The sequence below is a fragment of the Carcharodon carcharias genome, chromosome 29 (assembly GCF_017639515.1).
Source record: "Carcharodon carcharias isolate sCarCar2 chromosome 29, sCarCar2.pri, whole genome shotgun sequence".
NCBI lineage: Eukaryota > Metazoa > Chordata > Chondrichthyes > Lamniformes > Lamnidae > Carcharodon > Carcharodon carcharias.
Genome location: NC_054495.1, coordinates 4,892,227 through 4,906,604, shown reverse-complemented (window position 1 = coordinate 4,906,604; position 14,378 = coordinate 4,892,227). Strand labels below are relative to the sequence as shown.

Here is a 14,378-nt window from a genome sequence, read left to right as displayed (position 1 = left end):
TGACAACTCATTATCTTTCTCAGGATAATTTTACCTCTGTGGGTCTACCCATCTGACAGACAACATTGTTAGATCTAGCTAGCTAGTGAGGCTTTTAGCAATTTTTTTTATCGGTTTAACTAGTTAGATAAAGTTTTGAATAAGAGCCGAGAACCAACATCGATTGACCGATCTATCTATCTGTCTATTTATCCATCTATTTATCTATCTATCTATCTATATTTATCCATCCATCCATCTATCTATCTATCTATCTATCTATCTATATCTATTTATCCATCCATCTATCTATCTATCTATCTATCTTTATCCATCTATCTATCTATCTATTTATCCATCTATCTATCTATCTATCTATCTATACATCTATCTATCTATCTATCTATTTCCATCTGTCCGTCCCTCTGTGCATCCGTCCATCCATCCATCAATATCTACCTATTAGCATTTATCAAATCTATTTAAGTATCCATCGACCATATATCCGCCTTTCTGTCTGTCAGTCAACCCTGCTATGTTAGGATTATGTCTGGGGTTGTGTGTGAAGGGGCTGTACTGTGTCAGAAGCACAATGTGACATCTTAAGTACAGACAGGTATTATCAATCATTGTGGAAACTAGTCACTTTTATCCTGATTTACATATCAATAGAATTGATTTCTCTAAGATGCAAAATGTGAACAGTGCAGGTAGAGGTGTGTCAGAAATGGGAATTATGTCATTATTCACCAAACTAGGAAAGGAAAACGTCATTTGGCAGATTACAGTCCAATGAATGTTGAAAACTATCAATGTTCTCGGTGCGCTCTCAGTGCAGAGTTCAGCGGCTGTGTTGGGGAGACTGCCAGTCATTGGTGCAAGCCGAGGTCATAGTGCATTTGTAAAGGTCAAGTTACCTTTCAGCTGTTGGCTCTTCCAACTTAGAAATGTGCGTGTTGCCAACAACATTCCCAACAGCAAAATAAGGCTCATCACCGCAAGGATGATATATTTCCTGCATGTTATCGGCATAGCATCTGTGAGAGGAAACATATTTCCAACAGGTGAAAGGAAATTCATTGTAGGATCCCTGTAGCGTCACTGTTGCTCTTACTGTAACATTGCTTGTCATCATTATTCTCATCGACTTGCCCCACACCATGGGAGAAATATATAGTGTACCTTGTGGATAATCTTGCCTCGTCAAAGTTATATATGGCACTCCTACTGTTTAGTTCTTCATTTCAATAAGTTGTTTCACAGCTCGCTTCACTCTGAACAGAATTGATCCTGCCCTCAAACTTTTAACTACTTCATCTTTTTGCAGAGCTGTAAGAGTTTCAACAATTTCCCATTTTTACTTCCCTTTTGCTTCTAAATAGATTACCTGGGTTGAATTGGAATTTATTTATAGGTCCACCATTTCCGTTAATACAGCAACTTGCGGTCCCATGACCGTACCATCTGGAAGGACAAGGGCACCAGACACATTGGAACACCGCCAACTCCAAGTTCCCCTTGCAGTCACACGACATCCTGACTTGGAAATATATCGGCCGTTCCTTCACTGTCGCTGGGTCAATATCCTGGAATTCCCTCCCTAACAGCACTGCGGGTATACCTACACCACATGGACTGCAGCGGTTCAAGAAGGCAGCTCACCACCACCTTCTCAAGGGGCAATTAGGGATGGGCAATAAATGCTGGCTGAGTCAGCGAAGCCTACAGCCTATGAAAGAATAACAGAAATATCAAATTGGGTAGTCTTGTTAAACTCCAAAGTGTGTTAACTGATCCTACACTGTTGGTGCAAGTTGGAATTAAATCATCGAACTTCATCATTTGTCCCATCAACATTGTTCGATTGAGTACATGTCTGAGTATATCTCAGGGCCCTTGAATTGATTTTTCAAATGTGTACATCTTCACGCTTTTGAGGGTTCCCCACCAACCCCCCCCCCCCCCCCCCCCCCCCACCCACCCCCCACCCCTTTCATGTGCTTTTGTCTCCTTAAGCTGTTAGCTTCTGAGGGAAGGGGATTACCATGTATCCACATTGCTCAGTCTACATGTGCTGCCAGCTGTTATCAGCAGGTTACCACACAGCGGAGGCCCTCAATTTGACAACCTCAATGCAACTTCGAGGCAGGGAACTGTTGTACATATCCAGAACCACTAAGGTCAATTATGGCAGACCAGCCAATACAAATTTGCCTTAGTATGGAACTCTGATTGAACATGTAATATTTTGGGGGCTTTTCGAAACCTCTCCAATCAAGTCCTGCCACTGCCATGCCACTGACATGGATTTGATTGGAATTGTAAGTGAAATCCTTGAGGGGAATCTATCTCCCCACATCTTTCTAGATGTGCATGTGCAACATTTGCACCTCTCTAAACCTTCTCTCCCATTAACCCATTGAGCTGGTATCACAGAAGTATAATAATTCCCATAACATTATTGTGACTTATTGTAAGAAGTAGGTTAATGGTGGGGTTTGGACTTCTGTGTATGCGTGTGTGTGTGTGTGTGTGTGTGTGGTGAGGGTGGGGGTGAAGGGGGTGAGGGATTTAATTGAATTGGAGGCAGCTGGTATGGAGGCTTTGACTCATCAAAAGAAGCTAGGTTTGAAATGCTAAATGCATAAACATGGCTAAAGTCTTAGAATGTAAGGCGAGGAGAATTTGCATTATTAGATAAATCGGGGCAGTTTGAATTTCAAAGAGATGGTAGGCCCAGCAGTGTGCTTATTTTTCTCAAAGGTTACAGACAGTATTGGCACCATTAGCAATAATTTATACTACGAGAAAAGTAAGGTTCCAAAGATATATGGAAACAATAGAATTTACATTAAATGAGAGAAACATGGATAAAGGAGAATAATGCTATGTGTCAGGGGAGGCATTGTAAGATCTAACAGAAGAGTGAGAAGCCTCCAGTATTTGTACATTAAGCTGCTGTCTACATAAACTGAAGCTGGGAGAAGCCACTTTGAATTCTACTGTCCAGGGTATTGTGTTGACTTGCCTGGGTCTATTTAAAATCTTTTTTATACTGTTGCTTTAATGGGGGTGTGACTGGAAGCTAGATTAATTAGGGACTTAAGGAATTATTATAGTAGTAACTTGTAGACCTATGTATGTGCTTGAAATCTTTTATCTTGTTAATAAATATTTAATTTAGTTTTTTTTAAAATCTCTGAAGTCTTGGTGGACTTATTACTTCTGAATTCAGGGCACACATTTCAAACTAAATACAAATTGCAAGACTGTTGTGATAGCGTAATCAAGTTTCCCTCATGGATTTGATCTGCTCGGCACACATTATCTGCCATATCAAAACAGTGGGCTTGCATCGCATGGTTCCAATTCTCAGTATCCAGCTCTATCTTGACAATTTCTAAGAATGGCTTCCCTTTCAACAGCTGCACCATTCCCTGTGGAGTTCCCCCTCCCACACCGTGCGCCCCCCCCACTCCCCACCCCCACCAAAAGAACTTTCATTGTCTCCCTTATTATTCATGCATTTTCCAGCCTTCAGCACCATCAAAGGTGCTTTAGAAAAGTAAGCTGTCATAGTTGAAGTGTTATTAATACATTCTCTTGCTACCACATTGCTGTGTTCCCTTGTTCAATAGGGAAGTGTGATCTGCATGTTGTGGTATTTTCAAACATGGTGACCAATATGGACGTTTTCAGTCTGGAACCATCTGCTTTTCAGGAAGTCCCCAGGAAGCAGCAAAAAAATTGTGCCGAATTTCAGCAGGATGTTAACCTCATGAGGGAAGTATAATAATTTTAATAATATTTTTCTGGTTTATTGTGAAGTAGGTTTATGGGGGTAAGTTGGGTTGGGTCTGTCTGTGTGATTTAATTACATTTGGTGTCAAGTAGACTGCAAGCTTGAAATCATCAAAAAAAAAAGCTAGATGCTTAACATGCTAATGAGTAAAGATGGATGCTGGCTTAGCACGAAGGGAATTAGCCCTTATGTAAGGAAAGATGTATTGACACTGGAGGCAGTCCAGAAAAGGTTCACTAGGCTGATTCCAGGTATGGAGGGATTTTCTTATGAGGAGAGGTTGAGTAGGTTGGGCCTGTACTCATTGGAGTTTAGAAGAATGAGAGGTGACCTTATTGAAACATATAAGATTCTGAGGGGGCTTGACAGAGTAAATGCTGAGAGGTTGTTTTCCCTTGTGGGAGAGTCTAGGACCAGAGGGCATAATCTCAGAGTAAGGGATCACCCATTTAAGACAGAGATGAAGAGGAATTTCTTCTCTCAGAAGGTAGTCAATCTGTGAAATTCTTTACTGCAGAGGGCTGTAGAGCCTGGGTTGCTAAGTATATTCAAGGCTGAGGTAGACAGATTTTTCACCAGTAAGGGAATCAAAGGTTATGGGGAAAAGACAGGAAAATGGAGTTGAGGATTATCAGATCAGCCAGACTCGATGGGCTGAATGGCCTACTTCTGCCCCTATGTTTTATGATCTTATGGTCTAAATGAAGGGATTATTTGGATTTCAAAAGGATCTTAGTCTGTTTCCAACTAGCCAGATAAGCAAGGCTAAGGAGTGTGTTTATTTTTCCCAAAGGCACTGACAATATTGGCAACATGAAAGTTTTATATTACCAAGAAGAAACAATTTCAAAGACATATGGAGCAATAGAATTTACGTATTAAAAGAGAGAAACATATATGAAGGAGAATGAAAGGCTTTGTGGGAGAAGGCCATGTAAGATCTAACAGGAGTTTGTGAAATAGCTTTAATGATGCCTCCAGCATTTTGCATAAGTCTGCCATACAATGAAACTGAATTTGGGGAAAAACCATTTGGAATTCCACTGTCAAGTGGGTATTGTGTTAATTTGCTGGTTCTGTTTTAAATCTAAAATCTTTTTTGGACTGCTTCCTTAAAGGGTGTGTGTAACTGAGGGTCATGTCAAATAGGAATTTTAGGAGTTATTATACTCGTAAGTAATTGTAGTCTTATGTTTGTACTTGAAGTCTTTTATTTTGTTGATAAATATTTTAATTTAATTTTTTAAATCTCTCAAGGTCTTGGTGGACTCATTACTTCTTGATTCAGTGCAAACATTTTCTGGTAATGAATACTTTTATAAATAAATTTCAAAACCATTGTGATAGCGCGACCAGGCTTCCCTTGTAGGTTTGGTCCACATGGCACACATCATCTGCTATGTCACAACATTATGGCCCGATTTAGTTGCTCCCATTCGGGTAGAGTTGAACACACACATTCACAATTGTGTCAGCAAGGTACATTTGTCCTCATCCGACTGAGATAGCCTGACCTTTTTGAAGCATTGTAACCTTTTTCAAAAGCAAATTCTTCCATGAGGTGTGAGTGTTGTTGGAAATACCAGTGCAGGACTGAGGGAGTGATGCATGTTGGATGAGAGGTTAAACTGAAGGCCCATCATCTAGCTTGGCTGGGCAGAAAAGGCCCTATGGAACTAATCTGAAGAAGATGGGGGCCACAGCCCGAATTGCACTTGAGACGGTGGTGATGAGCCGCCTTCTTGAACCACTCCAGTCCTGCAGCCCTGGTTTTTTAGTACGACCGAGTGCCCACTTCATTGCTGTGGATCTGGAGTCACATGTAGGCCAGGCCAGGTAAGGATAGCAGCAAAACCAGATGGATTTTCACCGCAATCCATGATCCTTTCATGGCCATCATTACTAATACTACTTTTAGTGCCAGATTTAGGAGTCTGATTTAATTAATGAATTTAATTTCAATTCCATCAGCTGGCATTTAAACCTCTGACCACACAGCCATCAGCCCGTGCCTCTGGTTTTACCAGTTCAGTGATACTACCATGATACCACTGTCATCCTGCATCGTGATGTCGAGGGTTTCTTTTTTTTTTGTAACCTACCTGAAATGTTCAGTTTTGTTTTGCTCGAAAAGATTCCCTTGGGAAACGTTGTCCAGGAACAGGTGTAAATGCCCGAGTCGCTTTTGCTGGAGTTGTTTATCATGAGCGTGGCGTCCTGTTGAGAAGGGCGCCTGAAGTGGATGCGACTGGAGTTGGTCTCCCCTGGGTAACTTGTTCCGTGCCGGGGATGGTACACAGCCAGGTCTGCCTCCTTGGCAGGACTGCTCCAGGCGACACTCACCACTTTCACACCTGGGTCGGAAATGGTGACGGAGCATGGAAGGATCACCACCTGTCCCTTATAGCCCGTCACAGACAGCGATGTGTGTACCGTCACTGCACAGTGAACTGGAAAGTAAATACACATTCAGCCAAAGGGGGCAACATTTGTGCTGTTAGTTTTCCCTTTCGATCTTTGGTCTTTAACACTTGCGTTCTTTCTTTTTCCCCCAAACTATAAAATTTGTAAAGCAGAGTTCAAATTTGACATTACATGAAGTGCAGTACCAGGTCAGCACATTCCATGAGGTGTCTCATTATATTTGCCATTACGGATTTTGACTGCAGTGCACATTGACATGGCAGGTCAAACATGCTCCGCTTCTTGCAGTTCGAGGGGTTTAACAAGGCTCCCACTCCCCGGGTGTATGTTGGCGGCAGGATGGGCCGAACAGCCTCCTTCTAGTGCTGTAAAATGTCATGATTCTGCTCCAGGGAGCACATTCCAATTACACGGTGAGGAAGCCCACGCCTCTTTGCAGTCAGGGGACCATTTGCAGCCACCGAAAGGCTACAAGGGCTCTGCAGGATATTTATATTTCCCTCGAGGTCAATTTCTGCTCTCTCTCTCTATTTCTGCTGAATTAACTACCCGCAGCCGAAAATACGGCGTCCGCCAAATGCGGCCTCCAACAGGGCGAGGCAAGCGTTGCACGAACTGTTGCTAATCCGGTTCTCGAAAAGTAAAGCGAGAACTGTCACTCGCGGGGGAGACAGCGCTGTTGTCTAACCGCGAGGGACCCGTTTTAGACAAGCTTCGCACTGCATTGCATCGAGGCGAGTCTCGCCGCGACGCAGTTGTTAAATGCAAAGTGACTGTCCCAGTATTTATATCCACCTCTCTCTCTCTCCCACCCCCCCACCCACCCCTTCTCTTTGAAGCGAACCACATTGTCTCACTAAGAGCTGGGACATGTACGTCGGGCATGAGAGAGACTCTCACACGCAGCGCATGAATGAAAGGTTGGCATATTCTTCCATTGCAGTCCCTATCTTCTGCATGGCAGCAAAAGGAGCATCCGGAACTCTGCATCGCTCCCACTACATGATATAAAAGTTTCTAATCAGCTCAGGCATCAGCTGCAATGGTTCGGCGAGTTGGAGGAGGTTCCTGTCGCTGCCAGAGATGAATCACCAGCGACGAGAGAGAATTCAGCCTGCAAGTGCTCGGAGTATTTTTTTTAAAACATTCATTCATGGGGTGTGGCTAGGCCCAACATTTATTGCCCACCCCTTAACTGCCCTTGTTCAGAGGGCAGTTCAGAGTCAACCACGTTGTTGTGGGTCTGGAGTCACATGTAGGCCGGCCGACAAAAGGGCGGCAGATTTCCTTCCCTGAGGGACATGTTCTGCCTGGGTGATGTCGACTGAGGGATGATGTTGATGACTCACGGCCCACATCGCCTTCGAACTAGTGCCCTGGGAGTTTTCAAACCCACCCAAGGGAACTGATGGGACTTCAGTCGAGCCTCTCAGCTCCCCCCCGCCCCCCCTCCTCCCCCGTCTCCCCCCTCTTCTCTCCTCAGCACTGCATTGGAGTGTCAGCCTTGATTTTTGGGCTCAAGACTTGGAGTGGGAGTTGAACCCAGGACCTTGTACTCAGGCTAACACCTGGCCCTGGTCTGGCCAAAATGCAGCAGGTTAATGAGCCAGGCTGTGCAGAGGTGTGAGGGCTTGTGGAGGGGAGGGGGGTAGGTGATTTGAGGGAGGGGTTGGCTGAGAGGCAAAGGGAGGAGGGGAGCTGGGGGGCTGGGCGTGGTGGGTAACCTAACCTCTATGAGTGCCAAAGGACTAAACTGTTTACATCAATATAAATTTCATTCCTGACTACAATCACAGATTGACATGCAGACAGACCAGGAGTGAGAGAAACCGACAAACACAAACCTGAGCTAACAAAACAACACGTTAGTGCTTAACAGGGGGCAGTGCCAGTGAATGAGCATAGGAATTAAGGATAGAAAATGTTACATTTCATTATTGTCAATAGCTTAAAATTAATCATTGCTGGGAGAGTTAGAGAGTTCATTCATTATTGATATGAAGCGGGCCAACAGTATGTAGATATTGCTATTAATCTAGCGGTCTATAAATAGATATATAGACAGATAGATAGATAGACAGTCAGACAGACAGTCAGATAGGCAGATGGACAGCCAGTCAGACAGTCAGACAGGCAGATGGACAGATAGATAGATAGATAGTTAGATAGATAGATAGACAGACAGACAGACAGATGATAGATAGGCAGAGAAATAGATGGATAGATAGACAGACTAATAGATGGATAGATAGATGGATGGATGGACCAATGGATGGATGGATGGATAAAAGAGAGATAGATAAAAGAATAGATAGATAACATGATAGATTAGAAGATAGACAAACAGACAGGTCGAGGGATAGAGAGATGTAGATAAATAATAACAATTCTTTCCGGGATGAATTTCGAACTTACCATAAGCTGTGGTGATGAGAATGAGCCACACACTGGAGAGTAAAAACAGATTAATGAATGGTTTCATGTTTGAGTTAAGAGAAACCAAAGGTGGAAAATGGAGCTTCCTCAACAGTGCACTGGGCTCTCCCTGATCACATCCCAGCTAACAGCACCGCCAATCTGTGCTCCGCTCAAGCAATTGCAGTCTCCCAGGCTCTGAAGTCAAATGCACAAACCCCACCCCCACACACCCACACAATGGCAACAAGAGTCCTTGATCAATGTCTCGGAAATTCTTTGATCCGGAGCGACCAGGTTCAATCAGCTCACAGTTTAGTTCTGACTTGGTTAGCAGCGGAAATGTGGTTAGCATAACCGAAGCTGAGCCCTTTCCTGTAAGACTGTTATCGCGAGAGGAAATGGAGGGTTTGATTCATATCTGCAGTTGGATTTATATGTAACTATGTCTCTGTCTTAACCAACCAGCCTTGCATTTAGGCTAGACACTTACTTCAAGCAACCCCCTATGTTTCCTGTGGGACTGGCTGCAGAGGATAATCATGTTAATCATTTTTCTGCCAGATTTAAGAGGCCGCATGTTTTTAGAAAGAGAGATAAGGCTGCCAGAAGTGTATATCATTCAAGCAGATTGCAACGTTAACTGTGTGGGTGATGAATAAAGCGGGAAACTGAAAATTTAAGGTAATAGTGCCTTCAACACTTGTAACTCTCTCAAGTCAAGCTAAATTAAACTAAATTAACAAAGTCAGGGGCAAACTAAAAAGCAGCCCCTTAAAGGGAAACTGGAAAAAGCAAAGGCAAAATTCAAAGAAAACTTATGAACATCAAACCAAAATGTGATTAGGAGGGTCAATAAAACACCTCAGTTCCCACGGTGCCCACCGAGCACGGATGGTCTCAACAGTGCCAGAGTTGCGTGTTCCCTCTCCAGAGATACCCGGCTGCGAATGTAGCGGTGGAAAAGGGCACACAGTTGGGCCAGATGGCTCCCCTCAATCACCCACTGCCTGGATCTGTTAATGGCCAACTTGTTCAGGAGCAGATTCACAGGAGGTCCTCCTCCCTTCCTGCCCCACTCAACAATTGTAGTTGCATTTGTGAGCTGGAGACAGTAAGCATTCGAAATTGTGACAGTATTTTCGTGCCCTTTATTGTGATAAAAATATCTTAGAAGACAAACCTAAAAATCAATATAAACCTTGGTGTAACTCGCAACTTGGAAGCCATAACTAAAACTCAATCTTATTAATTGTTTAAACTAGTTACATTGATTAATGTTAGAAGACTAAAGAAACCCAAGTGAATTAAAGCTTGTTCAATTCAATATATGGAGGAAAGATGGATGGAGATGTCAGGAGGTGGACTATATCTGCAGTAAGTGGGACTTGGAGAGAGCAGTGTGATGCCAGACAGCGACATCTACAGTTATTACCTGGAACTACTGTTCAGTGTTGTTGAGGTGGAGGCCGAGGCAGGAAGATTGAGTAAAATCATGGAAGGAGGATATGACTACCAGGACACTTTGACCCAGGTGGCAGGCATACCCTTTAGGTTAGGCAGCTGTATAGATTAGGGTAGCCTTCAGGGACAGGAGGATATGACTGCAGGTCTGAGTGGTAAGCGGGTCTCAAATGAAGTGGTGGAGGAGACCCATCCACTTCCATTGCCTGACAGGCATGCGGCAGTGGCAGAACGCCCCATTGCCAGGACATTCAAAGAAGCACCAGGACATGGCATGACAGGTGGTAAGAAGGACCATCCCCCCTTCAGGCCCTTCCTGCATACCCGGAGTGTCAGCATTTTACACTCGAGGCAGCTGTGGTGGGAAACAAACTTTAGCCACCTCCTCTGGAATCTGCCTTTGCAAAGCACATCCGAAAGAGATCCACTGTTTTTTTTTCCATTGAGGCCCAACTCAAGCAACTCCAATACAAAGGAGCCTGCGCTCCATGTCTAATCCCAGGGGCACAAACTGAGATCAACATCAACTCAGGACCATCCACTTAGTGAAAGACACTCTTTGATCTGCCCAAAAATTTCTGGCTTTTCAGGCCGAAGAGCTCTCTGCGATCAAGTGTTGCAAACTGGCACATTCCAAGGCCCAGGACTGGATGCTAAGGGACGCACTAAAGCACGAGGCAGCTCCCAGGGGCAAGGCCACTGTCTAAGGCCATAGAATACCAAGTGCTTTGACATGAAATGTAAATGTACGTTGTAAATACAACCTGATGTGGGAAGTGTAGTGAGGCAGCGTATGTCCTGCATTGATATAAATTGATCTATATTGCACTTTATGTCGTGTTAGCCTTGACCTGTTATGTAATTAAGTTCTGCACATTTTACAAATAAAGGACACTTAAGGGGAAATTTAGGAAGTTGCTTCCAATGTGAATGTCTTCATAGAGTGTGAGCAAATTGACCCCCACTGCTTGTATCAGGAAGACATTCAAGTGGATGGAGAATGTTGTAAGAGTTGGAGAGTGGGAGGGATGGGAGGGGGGTGCAGGTGGTGGGCAGATGCTGTTCTCTGCCCCAATGACCTGGTCTACCTAAGGCTGAATTGTTGGCCATGTTCCACGGTGAAGGGCTTCTCCCCTCGGCTGAAGGAGAGCTTAGAGGACCCCACTGGGGAAGGTAAAGGCCCTTTTCTGTTGTTGGCGCCTCAATCAAGGGTGGATGTAGAAGCAGCAATGAGGTTCCACTGGGGGAGTGAGAGGAGTTGATTGGAAATTAAGAAGCACCTCACCACAACGAAGCTGAATTGTGGGCTTGCTGCTAAGGTAGTTGCAAATTGGTATAGTGTCATAAAGGTTAGAGTTTGAAATGTGTGTCTGAAGGTGTGGGGTGCGAGGCAGGGGTCTTAATTCATGCGATACTGGCACCAATACTGGGGAATGGGGTAGCTCTGATATAGTATCCAGATTCTTAAGGAGATCAGTGCCCCGGTGAATGAAATAACTAGGGTGGTAGTTAGGGCAGATTCAGGGTGGATTCAGGTCATGGTAAATCCACCAGTCTGAAGAGAAAAGTCAAGTTGTGGCCAGTATCCTGATCACCCTGCCTTTAGCTCACCTCAAGTCTAATCCGCATTGGGGGCTGGGTGTCTCTGGAGAGGAAGCACACGGTGTCTGCCAGCACCATCGAGGCCTTCCATGCTCGGTGGCACTACGGGGACTGGGGCCCCTTTTAATCAGATTTTGATTTGACGTTGGTAAGTTTCCTTTGCACTTTATGTTTTGTTTGTGCAGTTTCCCTTTAAGGGGCTGCTTTTACTTTGTCCCCGAATTTGTTACTTTAGTTTAATTGTTTTGCCTCCAAAAAGTGGAATGAGTAAAAGCTCGTCCGCCTGTACTGTCAAATTATAACGGAATGTATGAAATTTAAATGCCCCAGGTAAGGACAGCAGCATTATGTTTCCTGAATGAATTCTTCCGTCCACATTGAGCTTTGAAAGGAATTGGGAGAATGGTCTGACTGCAGCTCTTGGTCGTCATTAGCTGGTGGGTCTGAATTGGAAATAAGAGCAATTTGCTTGATTTAAAAAATATATATATATATATATACCCCTGGTTCCTCAGCACACTAAACATGACAGATTGTTTACAATTCATGAGAAGGTACAAAAAATGTATACTTGGTCCAAAGCGTGCAGATGCAATTCAGTCCCAATTTTAAGTAATTGTGCTAGAAGTTCCTCTTGGTCGCTAGCACAAACTGGGCAGCCTCATTTGCCTCCAATAGTTATATAATCTGATAGACATTAAACTCAATTGACATTCACTTGAACCCTGTATTTGTTCGGGCGAGCAGCAAACACGCCTTTTAGTCTTCCTCCCACACACCCTCACCCCACCCACCCCACCCCCCCCCCCCCCCCCCCCCCCCCCCCCCCCCAATTCACTTAGATGGTGGCTGATCTGCATCTAGACTCAGCGGTCACATACCCTTTAATTCCCTGGATGAACAAAAGAAAAATACCATCACTTTGAGTTCAGGAACGTTCAATTGCCTCAGTCTCCACCGTTTTCTTCAGAATTGAACAGAATTCTGGATTTAAACCCTGAAACATTCATGCTATTTTCTCGTCTATAGCTTATTTAGACGTAGAGAGAATAAGAGAAAATTCGAGAGAGATAAGGCGGAGGAGCAGAGATGGAGAGAGCAGTATAGAGATGAATAGGGGTGAGTGTAAGAGTGAATTCAGTTAAAAAAAAGGCCACCGAGGCTTAGAGGGTTTAAAAAACTAAATTAAACAGTTATTAATAAAAGAAATAATGTTAAACACATACATAGGGTTACAAATTACTACGTTGATAACTCCTAGCTCCCCTAGTTAATCTGACTCCCAGTTACACCTCCATTAAGGGAACCATAAAACACATAGACTTAAAAGACCCAGGTAAAGTAACACATAGTACCCTGAACAGTTGACTTCAAAGTGAGTTTTTCACAGCTTCAGTTCTTTGTGGACAGCAGCATGAAGCTTAGATGCCTGAAGTTTGTCACACTTGTGTTAGACCTTAACAATGCCTGCCTTTACACACAGCCTTCCCTCCTTTGCACGTATTTTCCACTTTGAATGCAAATTCCCTTTGTTTCGCTATGTCTTTGGACTTTACCTCTCTAATAATAAAAATCCATCATAGTGCTAATTTTACCAGTAATCTTTGGGAAAAATAAACACGCTGCTTCTTAGCATTTTCTGGCTGGGTGTAATATTTCACCCTCTCTTTTGAATTCAAGCTACTGTGGTTTATTTAAAAATGCAAATGTTCCCTTTACACCTCACATTCTAAAACTTCATCCAGGTTCACCTATTTACCATTTCAAACCTAGCGTCCCTTTTTACATCAAAGCCTTTAGGCCAGCTGTCTCTAATTCAATTAAGTCCCCCACAAACATCCCACTTTTGCTCTCATTCACCATAAATTCCAACTAACATTACAAAAATTCCTGACAACAGGCATTTTATCCAGAATGGGGTTCAATGCGTCACTGCCTCAGAGATAAAGGTGACTTTAGCTTTCCACTGTGGTATATAACAGGTGGTTATCAGACACATAATCAGAGTGCACAGACCAAAGTTTCTTATGACTTATCTTCCATCTTACACCAGAGTTTCAAGTTAAAACAACTTCCAAAGCTGGTGAATTCCCAAATTGGCCAGGTATGGAACAGATGGTTTCTCCTTTATCTTTCACATTCGAGCAGGGCTGGACAAAGTGGGAGTAAACACTCGTGACATCGAGTAAAGAGAGATGTGGCCAGGGATTGGCGCCTCTTTCACATTTTAAACACAATTTAGCCCTGGCTACTTCTACAAATCTGTTGTCAAGATGGAAAGGGGAACTTTCACTTTTTCCAGTGGGCCCAGAAGAGACATTAACGAATTGGCCAGGGAAAGGAACAATGCAGTTAAAATAGGTTCCAGAATAGGCGCACACATATTACTGACTGGTTGTTCGAGTGAAAATTCCTGTGGCCTCAACTCATCATTTGGTAACACTGTGGACAATTGGGTGCCGTGGGAGGTGGGGGTAGGGGGGTTAGGGATGGAGTGGGGGAGGGTGGGAGGACATGGGGGGGCAGCAGAGTTATATGAACAGTCCGGGGAGCTGCATTTCCAGCCAGGGTTGTTACTTTCATGAGGATGCTAATTCAGTGACGAGAGTAAAAGAATATTTCACCGACCTCTTCAGCTCCTCTCTGACCTTACTCTGGGTCAGTGCATAAATGACAATCTTTGTACAGGAGC

The 14,378-nt window shown here is 43.8% G+C and overlaps 1 protein-coding gene across 1 annotated transcript; it reads right to left on the bottom strand.

Annotated features, from left to right (window-relative positions):
- Window positions 1-1,691: 1,691 nt before the first annotated feature.
- Window positions 1,692-8,927, bottom strand: LOC121271007 (nectin-2-like). The gene is made up of 3 exons (XM_041176692.1): window positions 8,621-8,927; window positions 5,884-6,231; window positions 1,692-1,708 (listed from the first exon to the last, which is right to left on the bottom strand). Exons 1-3 carry the CDS (start codon window positions 8,685-8,687, stop codon window positions 1,692-1,694), a joined length of 432 nt encoding a protein of 143 aa, XP_041032626.1. The 5' UTR covers window positions 8,688-8,927.
- Between the last annotated feature and the right edge of the window lie 5,451 nt (window positions 8,928-14,378).